Source organism: Notothenia rossii, assembly GCF_949606895.1.
Source record: "Notothenia rossii genome assembly, chromosome: 11".
Lineage (NCBI taxonomy): Eukaryota > Metazoa > Chordata > Actinopteri > Perciformes > Nototheniidae > Notothenia > Notothenia rossii.
The window spans coordinates 5,640,857-5,657,826 of NC_136910.1; the positions used below are offsets into that span (position 1 = coordinate 5,640,857).

General features: G+C 42.5%; 2 protein-coding genes across 5 annotated transcripts; one reads left to right on the forward strand and one right to left on the reverse strand.

Moving 5' to 3' along the window:
- Positions 1–1,825: 1,825 nt before the first annotated feature.
- Positions 1,826–13,578, reverse strand: LOC307025758 (nuclear factor 7, ovary-like). Of its 4 annotated transcripts, none has more exons than XM_079660617.1 (2): positions 13,368–13,578; positions 1,826–3,742 (listed from the first exon to the last, which is right to left on the reverse strand). In XM_079660617.1, exon 2 carries the CDS (start codon positions 3,659–3,661, stop codon positions 2,273–2,275), a length of 1,389 nt encoding a protein of 462 aa, XP_079516743.1. In that variant the 5' UTR covers positions 3,662–3,742; positions 13,368–13,578; the 3' UTR covers positions 1,826–2,272. The 4 variants fall into 4 exon arrangements, with proteins under 4 accessions (XP_079516743.1, XP_079516741.1, XP_079516742.1 ...); XM_079660615.1 differs by having other exon boundaries at positions 1,826–4,078; XM_079660616.1 differs by lacking the exon at positions 13,368–13,578 and adding an exon at positions 12,181–12,399.
- A 7-nt stretch (positions 13,579–13,585) lies between these two features.
- Positions 13,586–16,379, forward strand: LOC307025757 (E3 ubiquitin/ISG15 ligase TRIM25-like). The gene has a single exon (XM_079660613.1). It carries the CDS (start codon positions 13,837–13,839, stop codon positions 15,481–15,483), a length of 1,647 nt encoding a protein of 548 aa, XP_079516739.1. The 5' UTR covers positions 13,586–13,836; the 3' UTR covers positions 15,484–16,379.
- The last annotated feature ends 591 nt before the right edge of the window (positions 16,380–16,970 follow it).

Sequence of the window (16,970 nt, forward strand, 5' to 3'; positions counted from 1 at the left end):
TACTGCCCCCTAACTAACAGAGCAGAACACATGTAGACTAATATAGCAGTTTTGCTAATTCAAAAGCATTGACTCAAAACTCTGCAAAACTACGAAATAACACCACATAATATCAATACACATATTAATTAAAGTAATAACAAACCTTGCGCCCCTATCAGCCAGGTGCTAAAAACCCAACGTAACTAAATATTTTATGTTAATTTCTCCTTCATTCATCCGTCATTACATGTGTTTACACTCCTCCGTTCTCTATTCTCTATTTTATTCTATTCACAGAAAGTAATCCACAGGAACCTGTTGATGCTGGTTAGTTTTCTCCCTGTAGGAGACGGATCAGACGTTAGTGAAACATCTGAACTTGCTTTATCCGAGCCTGTTACACATTCATCGACTTCAGAGGCTGTCCTCGTGAGGGTAAATGAAGAGTCCGAATCTCAGAGTGGTGGAGTGTCTCCTAGTGCAGCCAGTGGGAGTCTTGATGTTGAATGTGACATGAACTCATCTGTGCCTGATGGTGAAAGTCAGAGCCCGTTGACTGGTCCGAACTCTGTGGATTCTGAAAGGAGAACCATAGCATGGATCACAGAACTGTCCACACCAAGTCCATCAGAAGTTGTTGTTTCTGACCTGCAGAGTACGTCCTCTAAACCCAGAGGCATCTCGGTTTTGCCGGATGACACTGTATCCTGTGTTTCTGGGTTTGTGACTGCTGTGGACTCTCGATCACAAGTGAGACTGATACAGACCATGTCCCGACAGGACGTTATTCCGGTCAGGTTTAATGTTAAGTCTGTTTGTAGGGCTGTATTTTGAGCTTTTACCGTTTAAGGGTCTTGGACAGTAATATGTGTTTATTTCTATTTTGTTTGTTTTCCGAGATATTGACTTTGATGTTACACTCTGCTGATGTTCTTTTGTGATGAGCTGTACTACTGTGTGTAGGGGTTTTAGTGGGGGTGTATAAGGCACCCTGTTACCAGTTGCTGGGTTGAGAGATAAGCGCTGCTCTCATACTCCCTTCACTTAAGGGATATATTTCATGTTGGTTTGTTTTATGTAAAACCCCTCGGTGTTGTTTATTCTGTGATGTGGTGTAATGCCAAGTGACTATTATGTAGTCTATGCTCATATTCAGTCAAATTCAGTGGGGGTGAGTGTAACAGAGTTAAACATGTGTATAAATAATTATTAGCTTATAAATTACGATTTACAATAAGTTGTGAATTTTATTTCTATAAAATTGTTTCTTTTTAATATTTTTGAGTAATGGTTCTAGTGGGAACACTTTCCCGTTGCACATCGTTTTCTACTTCCTGTATGTAATTTCCGCTTCCCCTCACACTGAAGTGAGCACTGCTGAGGGTAAGCTGTGCTACGAATTGTGTTACAGTTCATTACAATTTTGTGTGGTAAATGTAAGTTTATGAAAGTGATGTATGTTGTTAAGTGTCAATTTGGGAAATTGTATTTTTGAGTGATATTTACGGTGTGGTTTTGGCGGGAAATAGACGCGATCTGTGTCATTTTCTTTGTTAACACTTTCTGACTTTAATTTCTTTTCTTTTGTGAAGATGTGCAACGCAGATGCAAAGAGAATGTTGTTTTTGTTCTCAGGTATGTTTGTGTTTGTATTTTGTGTGGTTACTTAAAAATAAGATTTTCTTGGTCATTTAATAATTTCTCATTGTATAAATAAGCTAATATGTATAAATAAATACTAAAGACACTGAAGTGAGCACTGCTGAGGATTTGCAACGGATGTAAAGAGAATGTTGTTTTTGTTCTCAGAATAAATGCCAGAAAAGACACCCAGATGCTTCGCTGTCGTTTCCTGATCGATAACAGGTCGCTCTTTGACTAGTTTATTTCAAGGATTTCCACCACAATATGTAGAACGCTTTTCATTTTATATTGGTTAAACACGAGTCTCACAAAATCAACAGAAGCCAAACAAGTCATCACAACAAGTCAATGAAAAGATAATGAGTTAGAGATGTCACTAAAAGTGGCTTGATGGAAAGTTCTGATTGTGTCTGGATCACCTTTTCAAAAGCATATCATATGTAGGAAGAACCAATTTAAGTTAAACTAACAAAAAAGCTTCAGAAAAGTTCATTTGCACGGAAAACATGATATTAAAATAACCAGTGCACCAAAAATAAACACGTCTGTTATAATGAGACAGCAGGAGGTGCAGCTGCAGATGCTACATGCAGTTTATCTCCCCTTTAAGAGATAAGAAATATGGAGCTAACAATCCTCTCTATCTCTACCTGCTCTGATCCACTGTCACACACACCTTCAGTGGTAATATCTTCACTTCCTCCTCAGTGTTAAAGTATGGAAACATCCTCTCAGTGAAAGTGTGTGTGAAGGTGTGTATGTGTGTGTTAGTGTCAGGATCAGAGAACGACAACTTTCCTCTGTTCCAGTCCAGATTCACTCTGACCTTCTGGAGCTCCGTCTGCAGGCTGAGAGGAATGTCTGGTTCTGATGAAGACTCTGCTGAGTATTTACCTTCAAAGAAACTTATTCCCCATAATCCAGAGTCTATGCTTCCCTTCCTCTGGACAGACTCTGCTAACACACCCAGATACCAGAATGTACTGTCTGTAACCTGGACATCCCAGCTGTGAGTCCCTGAGTTAAAGCCCTCAGTACTCAGGACAGACCATTCAAAATCAAACCTCTCTGGGTTATCAGGAAGTTCCTGTTCCTCCTCTTCTCCTCTCGCACTGATCAGATCTTCAGACAGGATGAGGTATGGATCAGCAGTGTTTGGGTCCAGGATGAGAGGAGAGTAGGTCACCATGTCCTTCATCTTGCTCCAGATGTTGAAGCTGAGGTTGCCCAGGTGTTTGGCCTGGTCTATCAGAGCTCCGGATGGCTGCTGTGGATCCTCCAGCAGGGGGCGCTGCAGCCTCTCCACTGCAGCCTTGTAGCTGTGCATGAAGGAGACGTCTTCAGCTCTCAGCTCCTCCTCTGTGGCTCTGACTGTGAGTGAAAGAGCTGCTATCTCTCTGCTCACAGCCTCCATCTTCTCCTCCATCACCTTCCTCTTCTGCTCCTCTTCCTCCCTCAGTGCAGCCATCCTGACCTCCTCTTCCTGTTCTAGAAACTGGTGAAGCTTCTTAAACTGCTCCTTAATCTGCGTCTCTGTGTGTTGAGCCTGGACCTTCATGTGACCTGCTGTTAGATCAAACTCCACTTTCACTTCTTCAAAGAGCTCCAGTTTCTCCTGAAAGGGCTGCAGAGACTTCTGGAGCTCCTCTCTGAGATCCTGAGCAGCTTCATCGATGGGTCTGAAGCTGTGGTTGGTGTGTGTTTTTGAATCTCTGCAGACGACACACACTGGCTGCTGATGGTCCAGACAGAAGAGTCTGAGTCTCTCAGAGTGCAGAGTGCAGAGAGCCTCTGGAGGTCTCTGATCTCTCTCCAGTAAGAAGGTCTCACACAGGTTCTTTAATGCCAGGTTGCAGGGGGGATGATCCATCCATGACCTTGTCTTACAAACTGGACACTCCTTTACTTCTTTCCCCGTCCACCAGGTCTGCAGACAGGCTTTACAGAGGCTGTGGCTACAGGACAGAAAAACAGGATCTCTAAAGACGTCCTGACAGACCGGACAGCAGAGATCTTCCTCTAACCTGGAAGCCATGTTGTCTCCGAGTGAAGCTGAAACACAGCAGACAGGAAGTACAGTCCGTCTGATCGTCTTATTCTCAGTCTGTCTGTCTCTCTGCAGTGAGGAAGAATAAGAAAGTGTTTCCTGGTTAGTTCTCTCTGTTCACCACAAACACCAGCCACTCCTCATCAGCCCTCCATAAACTGGTTTAACCTCATTTCATCTCTGCAGTACGGGACATTTGAACCCTAAAGTAGCTCATAGAGTATCATTCAGTTGTACAGTCTTAATGAAGCTTCTACAGCAGTGTTTCTCAAACTTTTTCACACCACGTGCTCTGTTTGACAAGTCCCCTGATTAGTTCTCAAGCTCTGTGATTGGTTGACCTCCAACTGCATTCCATTCATTCCAATGGCTGGCGTCTATGTCACGTGATCTTCAAATTTCTCCCTGCAGAAAAAAAAAACATGGCCGAACTTCGTTTTTATTCTCGGTGGAAAATGCCTATTTTAAAGTTAGTTTGGACATTATTACTAATTTGGTTAAAAATCCATTATTCGTACATAGCTAGCAAAGGGGACATGTGCATATACGCTGATAAGTAAAAGCATGAACTGCATAGAGTATCATTCAGTTGTACAGTCTTAATGAAGCTTCTACAGCAGTGTTTCTCAAACGTTTTCACACCATGTGCTCTGTTTGTAAGTAAAAGCATGAACTGCATGTGTTTAAATTCAGTTTTAGAGGCATTTTCAATCGGAAAGTCAATAAGACTTTGTAATATTTTAGCATCAGCACCACATTTTAAGTTAACCTATGTGGTTGGGCTTTGTTTTTGAATGCATTGATGTAATGATATCAGTGTCAAACCTACAAAAAGGAAATACACTATAAAAAGCCGTTTGTATTATTCACCTTTATGTGGATTATTGTTACATATATACAACAATATGTGTTTGTGCATGGAAAAATGTTATGTGAATGGAGGCACTTATGTGTTAATAATAATAATAATAATCTTTATTTGTATAGCACCTATCATACAATAAGTGCAGTTCAATTTGCTTCACATAGACATTTCACAGAACATTGATATCACACAGAATACAGTCACCAGTAAAAGACATAAAAACACTAAAAATAGCATATAGATATATAAAAAATACATTTAGATTAACGGTACAACGATGACATTGTGCATTAAAAGGAAGATAATGCAAATTCAACACACAATCAGATGACAGGTTAAAATGCATCGCAAAGCATTGAGAAAGTGCAGCAGAGAGCAGGAGTTTGCTTCCTAAAAGACTACAAGTTTTTTTTTTTAAAGACTTCCACCGAGCTTAACTCAGAATTACATTTCCTTCAGTGTTCATTCATTCATTTTGGAACAGATCCGACCCTATGTTAAGGACACGGCACCGCGGTCTGTTTTAATGACAGTATTACGTTTTTTTCTGGTGGATTATTCCTGTAACGCACCGACAGGAACAGCGCTTACATAACAAAGCCTGCCAGCTGGGCTTTGTTAAAACTCACTGCTGTGTCAGCCCACATTTCTCTGCTATAAGAGGGGGGGACCAGAATAGGCTGAGCTCAGGAACGACAGCACAGTCACACACACACACACACACACACACACACACACACACACACACACACACACACACACACACACACACACAGGTTTTGTTAAACAGCTACATGGACATGACCCGCCATCGTTTTCATACTACAGACTTGAGTTTATCCACTCTGATGTTTACATGTGTCACTCATCCACTGTGATGTCCAGATGTGGAGCCAGATAATATAAAACTACACCCTTGAGTGGAACTAATATACTGATTCATCTGAACAATACAGCAATATTTTCTCAGTGTGTCCGTCTAAAGTTAGTTATCCTTGAAGAGACAGTTTAATCGTTGTGCGTGTGTTAACTTGGAATCTGTCAGGAAAACTAATTTATTTTAATATCCTGCTTTTGAATAAATGAGGGGTGAAGGGCTGTTGCATACACTGTGAAAAAGTGTATTAATTACAACACATATTGCAGTGACTCTTCCATAAATAATTAATTTCATTAATCCTGTCAACAAGTGAAGGATAGAGGAGTCTAATATGGAAAGTCCTTTAAAGCAGAAAATAGTTATTATAAAATCTGTCAGCTGAACCCGTCAAACACCTTAGAAAGAAGAAAACCGACTATGCCTTTGTGTTCAACACTGGTGAGGGACTACCACTTGTACAAGTACCTCAAATGTATACTTAAGTACAGTACTTGAGTAAATGTACTTATAATATTATCACAGTTCCAAGCCAACAAGTGCTTTTGTTTTGAAATCACATCCGTGAGTTTCGCCCCACACCTCGCACCAATGACCATTAGACCATTTAGCAGGGTTGCCAACTTTGGGTACCTGGCTGGAGTGAGATTTTGATATCATGGGTTTAATTGCACATATGCGCACTAAATGACTGCTATCGTATCAGCAGCGGGACCTTAGCATATATATAGGATATATACAAATACACAATATTGGACACAGACTATAAAGGACACAATGTTTCATTCACTAATGAAAGTCAAACACAGGTTTGTTTCCACTGTTTTATTGTGTGCCTGTCGCGATAAGCAATTCATTGACTTATCGTACGATAAATAAAAATGAACTCGATAAATTTCCATTTCCATGAGGATGTGACTAGCAGTTTGAAAGGATACTTGAATTATTATTATATATTATCATTATGTCAGTGGTCTAAAATAGTCACACAACAGTGCCGACAATATTATCGTTTATCGTAATAATTTTTGTTATATTCCATGGAATGCTCTTAAGATCCCGATAGCAATGAATATCTGAAGTCCTTTGACAAAAAATCCATAAAAAAATTTAATCTGTGGAAGCCGTAGTACAGTAAAAAGCACGACCAATCATCTGAACCGGCCCGGCTAAAGTAAGACCCTCCAGAAAAACGCGGGCAACAATTCTTGATTATGCGGGCTAAGATCCTTGATTATGCGGGCTAAGATCCTTGATTATGCGGGCTAAGATCCTTAATTATGCGGGCTAAGATCCTTGATTATGCGGGCTAAGATCATTGATTATGCGGGCTAAGATCCTTGATTATGCGATTAAACATGCAGGGTTTTGTGTGATTTTATGCGGTGAAATTGCGGGAAGTTGCGAAATTTGCTCAATATTTTTTTTTAAATATTGGGCTGTCTTATTTATTCTCTCTCACACACAACCTGCCACTAACGTTAAAACCCTTTACTGTTCAATTAAACACATTCAATGTTTATTTATTGTAAAAGCAATTGGGATATTTTAATCACTCTCTCTCTCTCTCTCACACACACGCGCACACACACACACACACACACACACTTCTCCGCCTCATTCTGTTTTCTGGAGGAAACAAGTATTTAACCCCCTTCAGATTTTGTAAGTTTACCAACTTATTTTACAACTAAAAGCTCTTTTCAAATGTTGAGCAGGTTGTAACCGAGGCTCTGTGTAGGTCAGAGTCTGAGCGCTGCTCCTCGTCCTGGAATGAATCAGAGTTTGATGAGCCCTCCCTCTTCTTCCTGCTCTCAGACGCAGCCAGCTCCACTCTGTATTTCCTGGTTCCTCCCCTTCAGATCCACACTGAGGAGGAGGGGTGTAACCAACATGTGGGTAAAGTACAAGAGCCACATTCACTGCACACACACACACAGGGGCGTCGCCAGGGATTTTGGGCCCCATGAAAATATATCACATTGGGCCCCACCACCAGGCACAGGCCACTTTGTTTATAAATTACCTCGAGGGCCGTACCAAATGGTCTAGCGGTCCGTATACGGCCCGGGGGCTGGAGGTTCCCCACCCCTGCTTTAATATAATAACATTAGTATTAATATCATAACCAAAATGTCGGTGATTTACATTTTGTTTACCTAATACAGACTGGTCACTCAACGCTTCAAACTGTCCATCATCTTAAATAGACTAAAAGCAGTTTTTTGTTTTGTATAGATCATTGGCTATGTGGGAAAATACTGTGTTTGAAATGTATAATTGAAATGAGATTTTAGCTTTTTGTTTTGTATTCCAGTCTCCCTTCATTCAACACAATGCTGCTCACCTCCTTCAGTTGGGAGAAAAGCTGTTTCAGGTTCAGCATTATGGGGGGACAGGGCTTGCTGAGCCTAAAGATGGATCTGTTGGTCCTGGCCAAGCGGCAAACTCTGTGGAACAGCCGGGACGCCAATACGGAAGTGCAACACACTGCAGTTCATACATGGGCCGCTAGGGACTGACTGCAGAAAGGAGCAATTTCCATAGACCCCCATGTTAAAATGCCCAACTTTACAGCAGAAAAAAAACATGTTTCTACCCATGGATGCAATAAACATTATTATCGATATAGTTAGATTCCATCTTCATGATTATGAATCTGTGAGTGAATTGTTTTCTAACACGACCCTTTTATTTATATTAGGTCTTAAAGGTGTTGCATAAATTAGGGCGTGGTCACCTTGATGGACATGTACATGCATCACTGTCAGCTAACAGCAACTGGTCCACTCTGCTAGGCTACAACCATAGAGGCTACAACGTTAGTTAGTCATAGTACTGTACTTGACCCTTTAGCTTTAGCTGTGTTCGTGGTGATTGTGCCTTTTAGGGAATATTGTTACAAATACCAGACAATTAAAATGTCGTGCTGTGCGCTTGAATGTACTAACAGAACTTCCAAGAAGTCTAAAATGATAATATTATTCATTTTAATCCCGTTCGCAGGCATTTGTGTGCTTGGTAGCTTAGCTTGTTACTTATTAGCCAGCTAAGGACGTAACCCTTTATACATACATATACATTTTAGTTTATGATTCAGCCTTGGGTAAGACTTTTAAAGTCTATGGCTATGACGCCCATAATGCTAAACGGGAGCAAATGTTAATAGGGGACCCAATTATCCCAGTGGTGGCCGCCGGAGCTAACGAAGCCGCAGGGGGCTAGCTCCAGCCGGCGTCCCGGAGCTAGCCAACTGCGGCTTCGTTAGGTCCGGGCGATGGAGTCCGTCGTTATAACTGGAGATCAAGGAATGCAGCGAAACGCAGACTTGGTTCGCCTGCTGTAGTATTAGCTAAATCAGGGATGGGCAACTTTGAGGATAGTGAGGGCCAAAATAAAATGTCCTCACTACCAGAGGGCCACTTCGTGACCATTCACTTCCATCGGCAGGATACTATATCCACAACATTTAAATAGCCAACTTTAGCTACTAATTTAATGAAAATAACTAAATATATATAGGCAATAAATGTTTATTGTACCAAACACCAACACTGAGTTTAACAACGAATATTCATCTTTGTATTGTGTTTCTATGCTTCCCTCACATTCCATACATAAAACCAAGAACATATGCATTTTTCTGAACTTCACCCACAGCTGGATCAGTAAGCTATACTCTTAATGAGATACTTGTGGCCTCTCCTGCTGCTGCACAATAGACTGAATGTCCATATCAACATTTGTACATCTGATTTGCATAAGATGGAACAGTGTCTCATCTGTCAGTCTGTTTCTCTCCCTTGACTTGATGTGCTTCATCATAGAGAAGTTGCTCTCGCAGATGTAAGTGCTGCCAAACATGCTGGCCATTGACAGCGCAAAATCCCTGAGGAGTGGAAAGCGGGACTCGGGTAGCAGTCTCCAAAAGGAAATTCCCCTCTCCTGGCGCTTTGCTAGAAAGGGGTCTGACTGTAGTTCGCACATTTCAAGCTGCAACTCAGGGGGCTGCTCGATGATTGCAGCCGAGAGGGGGTTAGTGAATAACTCGATGCGTGGCTGCATGGTGTGGAAATCTTGAAAGCGCTTCTTAAACTGCTGCTGCAGTGCTTCTATCTCGGCTCTGTACTTGGGTAATGTTTTCTCACATTCGGGGGCATCTTTGCGCATCTCTTCACATGACGGGAAGTGCGCCAGATTAGGACGGTCGGCTGAAAATCCGTCTTTAAACAGAGTCAGTTTAGTAACAAATGCGTTCATGTGCGCATATAGATCCGACACGGTTTGGCATCTTCCCTGTAACCGCATATTCAGGTGATTAAGATGCGAGTTAATGTCCGCAAGGAAAGCCATGTCGAGAAGAAAATCTGTATTCCTGAGTTTTGCGCAGTACGCACTTGTATCACATTGGATGGTGTCCTCCAAGAACACAGGGATTTCTGCGCGTAGCGCAAAAAACCTCTCCAAGCATTTTCCACGGCTCATCCACCTTATCTCTGTGTGCATCTGTAAATCACCGTACGCGGCGTTCACTTCATCCAAAAAGGCTATAAACTTCCTGTGATTGAGAGACCGGTTCCCTCCTCGAATGAGATTAGTAGTCTTGGTAACTAAATCCATGACATGGCTAAAGTTCATTGATTTGGCACACAGAGCCTCCTGCAATATCAAAACGAAATTTGATTTAGCCTGATTTTTTTTTTACAAAGAATGCCCACATTCAAAACCATTAGAATAGCTAACAATAATGTTACCCACCTGATGTATGATGCAGTGCAGTATTGGACAGTCAACGCCACTCTGGCGGAGGAGGCCGGCGAATCCAGTGCGCTTTCCTTGCATTGCTGGCGCACCATCGGTAACAACAGCTGAGAGCTTGTGAAATCCTCCGTGCGCACTTACAACATTTTCAACAGCGGCGAAAATATCTTGTCCTTTGGTAGTGCCATGCAAAGAAGCCAGTTTCAATAACTCCTCGTGCACTTCAAAGGAACTGTTAATGGCCCGTGTGTAGATGAGAAGCTGGCTCACATCAGTCACATCAGTGCTCTCATCCAACGCTAAGGAAAAGTATGCACAGTCATGCATGACTTGTTTTACCTTTTGTTCGACATGATTTTGTATATCAAATATTCTTCGTGTCACTGTCCGACGGGACAAAGAGACGGTTTCAACGTTTTTAGCCATGTTGTCATCTCCGAATGCTTTAGCCATCTGGACTGCACAACTCTTCACCATTTCGCCGTCAGACAGGGGCTTATTAGCTTTAGCAAGCTCAAGGGAAACGGCATAAGACGCCGTGAGAGACGATTGCTGTGTAGTCGTGGCTCTGGTAAAAAAGGTCTGCTGCTGGCATATTTTCCCTTTTAGGTCAGCAACGATGGCGACTCTGGCAACTCCTGTGTGCTTTTCATATTTGTCTTTATGGGTGCTGTTGTAGTGGCGAATTAAATTGTAGTCCTTCATTTCCGATTTAGTTTCAAGACACACCAAACACATAGGTTTGCCTTTGAATTCTGTAAACAGATAATCTATTTCCCATTTTGGCTGAAAGAGACGGTTTTCTAGGTTCAGTTTTCTTTTTTGGGCGCTCATGTTTCTTTTCCCGCTAACGGAGGAAAGCCGCGAGGTAAACAGAAGACAATATACACTTGGCTGCAGGCCTCATGAATTTGGGGGGAGCGCCCTCTAGCGGTGAATATTATTAATTACAAGTGGGATCTGGTTCAAATGATTTGCTTGTTTACAACCGTGAAACCAATATATTTTTGTAAATTGACTCGCGGGCCGCACAAAGTGAGGGCGGTGGCCACATGCGGCCCGCGGGCCGCCAGTTGCCCATCCCTGAGCTAAATGAATTATGTTGAACAAGGCTTATTAAGCTGAACATCGCCACAATTGTTCTGCTATGTATCGGTACTTCTTGTCTTAACGTGTGAATGACAAGCATTAAGAATAACAAAATATAGCTAGTTCTCTTGCAGATTGTCTCATTTGATTATGAATGTAACGTTTATATAGGGCAGGGGTCTGCAACCTTTTTGACCAAAAGAGCCATTTTGCTCCTTTTTCCCCAAACATTTTTCGTCTGGAGCCGCAAAACATATTTCATAGCTTGATAGCTAAGTTGTATTTATTGTTATATCAGACAAAAACTACAGTTTTTTTGCATTTATAAGGCTATTTATTACATTATATAAAACTGTTAACCTCTAATAAGAAACAAAGAACTCCTATAAGGAGAATTACAAATAATATACAGGCCTACTTTAAAATAAATTAAACACAGCACTTGGGGAATCCTCTGCACATTTGAAGGAAAAAAAATATTATTAAAATGGGCCCACTTTGAAATAAATAAAACATATAGCTGTACCCTAAAACGAGTTAAAGGTAGGGTAGGTAAGAATGGAGAAACCAGCTCGTGTGCGCTAGAATTTGAAAATACACAACCGGAAAAAATAGGCCTCTTCCTTCAGACTTTCTTACAGATTCCCTCCTCCAACACACACGAACGCACATCATCAATGAGGCCACGAGATAAATTTGTGCACAGATGGAAGCCTGACAGGCAGGTAGGCCATCCAGTTATTTTAGCCGGGTCGGCTAAAATGATTGGTCGTGCTTTTTACAGCGCTACGGCTTCCAGAGATTAATTTTTGTATGTATTTATTGTCAAAGCATTTAATATATTCATTGCTATCGGAACATTAAAAGCATTCCATGGAATATAACAAAAAGTGTTTTCTGAAATAAATTACATACCCCATTGAATTATGACTGAAGATTGTCAGCTGTCTTCCTCTCCCGTGTTGTTCCTCGATACGTAAAGGCTGCAGCACCGTTGACAACTTCTCTTTACATATCAAACATACCGGTAAACCAGCATCGTTTGCTGTGAAAGCATATAACTCTGTCCACACAGAATTAAATCCTGTGTTCCTCCGGTACTTTTCTTTGATTTATCCATAGTTCGCTCATCGAGCCGGGGGTCCCCGCGCGAGCGCCTCATCGAGCCGGGGGTCCCCGCGCGAGCGCCTTTTAGCAGGATGTGACGCATATTTTAGTTGACCTAATTAAAACCGTTTTGTTTTTTATTTATGTGTCACAGTATCACCTCAAAATACAAGATACGAAACATTTTCAACCGTGCAACAAAATATAAATAGTCCTACAAATACTTTTATTTTATTTCCTTCTTATTTTTGTCTAAACTCAAGGGAGCCAGAGCAGAGGGTTTAAAGAGCCGCATGCGGCCCGTGGGCCGCGGGTTGCCAATCCCTGATATAGGGGAACTACACTGTTAGCAGTAACTTGGTATGCATGTATTTCATGTTAGCTTAACTTCTTACCCTGAGCTAGCTCTGTTTACTTCCAGTTCGGAGGCAGCAGGCTCCGCCTCTTTGCCCTTATTTGGAGCAGGCGGGATTAGACTCTGACCTCGCTGTCGAGCCGTTAGTGGCCGACTCCGCCTACTAAAGGCTTCTCGGCAACTCTGCAGAATCCTATGGGTGACGTCACGGACACTACCTCCATTTATATATACAGTCAACTGATTTAGTAAGAATAGGCGTTAAAAATGTGCCTGCATTTATTAAAAGGTAGGTAGGTAAGAATGGAGAAACCAGCTCGAGTGTGCTAGAATTTTAAAGTACACAACCGAAAAAAATCTGCCCCTTCCTTCAGACTTCCTTACAGAGCCCCTCCTCCAACACACACGAACGTGCAGTAGGCCTACTACGGCTTCCACAGATGACATTTTTTTATGGATTTTTTGTCAAAGCACTTAAGATATTCATTGCTATCGGGATTTTAAGAGCATTCCATGGAATATAACAAAGTGTATCTCAAGCCGGTTTCTCAAACTTACCTGCCCCACCTTTAATGTCAGTTTAGTCAAATAAAAACATTAGTTAACAGACTAATTTCTACCACTCATGGACCACACCCACCTTTTCTTGTGAAAAACATTAGTCCCTCTCTATTGTCTTTCTCTCCTTTTTCTTCTGTTCTTAGAGCCTGACTTTTTGAGTCGTTGAGACATGGTACAACACACTTACGTAGGCTAAGTACTTATTCCTCACATGCTTTCACTCTCTTCAAGTGCCACCGCGTTTGGAGACAGGACCAAACCATTACATGTAAATAGAAGGGGGTGTACAGAGGCTTTGGATAATTCACTTTTGGAAGAAGATAAGCTAAATGAATCGTACATTTAGTGAGTACTTTATCAATATAACGTTCTATTAATTTTAATTCTGGAGGATTGATGAAAGGTTACTTACATAATGTTTTCGTAATGTTCTAAACATTGTGGGACCCCTGTCAGTCACGGGCCTTTAGAATCGTCCTAACTTTTCACCCCTTTATAGCGCCCCTCAGGAAGTGAAACTCACACACACGCTGCCACTGAGAGATTAAATGGCGCAGAAAGGAGTTCATCTGGACCGGGAAACCTTCTCTTGTTCGATCTGTCTGGATCTACTGAAGGATCCGGTGACTATTCCCTGTGGACACAGCTACTGCATGGACTGTATTACACACCACTGGGATGGAGAGCTAATCCACAGCTGCCCTCAGTGCAGGCAGCGCTTCACACTGAGGCCTGTCCTGCTGAAAAGCACCATGTTAGCAGCTTTAGTGGAGGAGCTGAAGAAGACTGGACTCCAAGCTGCTCCTGCTGATCACTGGTATGCTGGAGCTGAAGATGTGGCCTGTGATGTCTGCACTAGGAGGAAACTGAGAGCCTGTAAATCCTGTCTGCAGTGTGTGGCCTCTTACTGTGACCAACACCTCCAGCCTCATTATGAATCACCTGCCTTTAAGAAACACAAGCTGGTGGAGCCCTCCAAGAAGCTCCAGGAGAACATCTGCTCTCGTCACGACGAGGTGATGAAGATGTTCTGCCGCACTGATCAGCAGTGTATCTGTTATCTCTGCTCTGTGGACGAACACAAAGGCCACGACACGGTGTCAGCTGCAGCAGAGAGGACTGAGAGGCAGAGAGAGCTGGAGGGGAGTCGACTAAAGATCCAGCAGAGAATCCGGCACAGAGAGAAGGAGGTGAAGCTGCTTCAGCAGGAGGTGGAGGCCGTCAATGGCTCTGCTGAGAAAGCAGTGGAGGGCAGTGAGAAGATGTTCACTGAGCTGATCCGTCTCATGGAGAAGAGAAGCTCTGATGTGAAGCAGCAGCTCAGATCCCAGCAGGAGAGAGAAGTGAGTGGAGTCAGAGAGCTCCAGGAGAAGCTGGAGCAGGAGATCTCTGAGCTGAAGAGGAGAGACGCTGAGCTGAAGCTGCTGTCTCTCACAGAGGATCACAACCAGTTTCTGCTCAGCTACCCCTCCTCACTGCCAGCCCTCAGTGAAGCTACACACTCCTCCAGCATCAACATCCGTCCTCTGAGATACTTTGAGGACGTGACGGCGGCCCTGTCAGCAGTCAGAGACAAACTACAGGACGTCCTGAGAGAGGAATGGACACACGTCTTATCGACTGAAGTGGATGTTTTACTGTCAGCAGCACTAGAGCCCACCTCCAGAGCTGGGTTCTTAACATATTCACAGGAGATCACTTTGGATCCAAACACAGCACACACAGAGCTGTTATTATCTGAGGGGAGCAGAAAAGCAACATACATGAAACAATACTTTTATTCTCGTCACCCAGACAGATTCACTGCATGTCCTCAGGTCCTGAGTAGAGAGAGTCTGACTGGACGTTGTTACTGGGAGGTGAAGTGGAGAGGGAAAGGAGTTTGTGTAGCAGTCGCATACAAGAATATCAGCAGAGCAGGGGATGAAAGTGAATTTGGAAAGAATGACAAATCTTGGTCCTTAGATTGCGATCAAAACTGTTATTCATTTTGTTACAACAATATCCTCACTCAGTCCTCCAGAGTAGGAGTGTACCTGGATCACAGAGCAGGTGTTCTGTCCTTCTACAGCGTCTCTGAAACCATGACTCTCCTCCGCAGAGTCCAGACCAAGTTCACTCAGCCGCTGCATGCTGGACTATGTCTTTATTATTGTAATGATGGAGACACAGCTGAGTTTTGTAAACTCAAATAGCCCGAAGTCCTTGGAGGAACTCTTCTACTTCTTAAACTCACCGTGTGTCCATCAGAACTGATTGTCCATGTCTTCACTGCAGAGATCAGCTGTCAATCAAACATTATGGGCAGGGCTTCAACATCTTCTCATGAGTTGTTCTGTAGATGTTGGACTTTCTTCCGGCTCCTTCCTGAGTCTGTGTAGCCATGGAGGCTGTCACTGCTCAGGAGGATCCTTGTTCACCTGAACTGATTTGTAAACTTTGCTCTAAATATGTGTTGGATATTTCTTTTGATTCTTGTTGTTGTTTCTCTTGTAACGAGTCTTCAGAGAGAAAGCAGCAGAGCTTCTTTTATTGTACACATTTTATTCCACTTTCTAAAACAACAGAGACATTTATAATTACATCTATTATTCTGACAGATTAAATGTTATTGTTGCCAACATTAACTAACAAATGAGTTCCCAGATGGTTATAACACTTATTTCATCATAACATGTTTATTTAAAATGATATTACCTACTGTAATGATCATAATCAATAAGTACATCATTTATTATTCTCCTGTAAATAGCTTAGAGTCTTTGCTTGGGAAATAAAATGTTATTTTTTTGCAGACTAATTGTTGTTGTTGTTGTTGTTGTTGTCCAAATAGAAAGTGGGTACTCTGATGTTTTATAGAACATAACTTATCATGATAATAATCAATAAGGACATCATGTCTGATTCTGTTTGAAATAGCTGAGTTAAAACACATTCATGGTGTGGAGAAAGTGAAACTGGTCATGAAATCATTGAACAGACTTTACTGATGGGATGTGTGATTAAATTAAATGTTTAGATCATTAATAAAGGTTTGTCTTTCAAAAACAAAAACAGGATGTTGTTCTTGTGTTATGTCCAAGGTGCCATACGAAGCTGATGGAGAACATGTGGAAGTGATCTGAGACTAAATGAAGCTCAGCGCAAGTTCAACCAGGAAGACTGTCTTTACTCATTCATTTACTATTTACATGTTACTACTCTCTCTCTCCTCTCAATAACTGTTCAGGGGGGGGGGGCGTCACTCCCCAGCTTGACCAATCACTTCGCTCTATTCTCACAAGCCTATCATAGCGCTCCGCTAACCCTTTTAAATCTGCTCTCCCCTCTGACTGCTGTCATTTCAGGTGACTCAACGCAACCCTCCTCCACCCCTTTTCACCTCCTATCCCTCTGAATCCAGGGTCAAGCTAAGCCCCTCCCCTTCAGACCGACCCCAACTATCCATTCACCAACACCAGGGTCAAGCTAAGCCCCTCCCCTTCAGACCGACCCCAACTATCCATTCACCAACACCAGGGTCAAGCTAAGCCCCTCCCCTTCAGACCGACCCCAACTATCCATTCACCACCACCAGTGTCAGGTTAAGCCCCTCCCCTTCAGACCGAACCCAACTATCCATTCACTACCACCAGTTTCAAGTTAAGCCCCTCCCCTTCAGACCGAACCCAACTATCCATTC

What these genes read in the sequence shown, in the direction of transcription:
- LOC307025758 (XM_079660617.1), bottom strand. Translation starts at nt 3,661, where the DNA reads ATGGCTTCCAGGTTAGAGGAAGATCTCTGCTGTCCGGTCTGTCAGGAC.
- LOC307025757 (XM_079660613.1), top strand. Translation starts at nt 13,837, where the DNA reads ATGGCGCAGAAAGGAGTTCATCTGGACCGGGAAACCTTCTCTTGTTCG.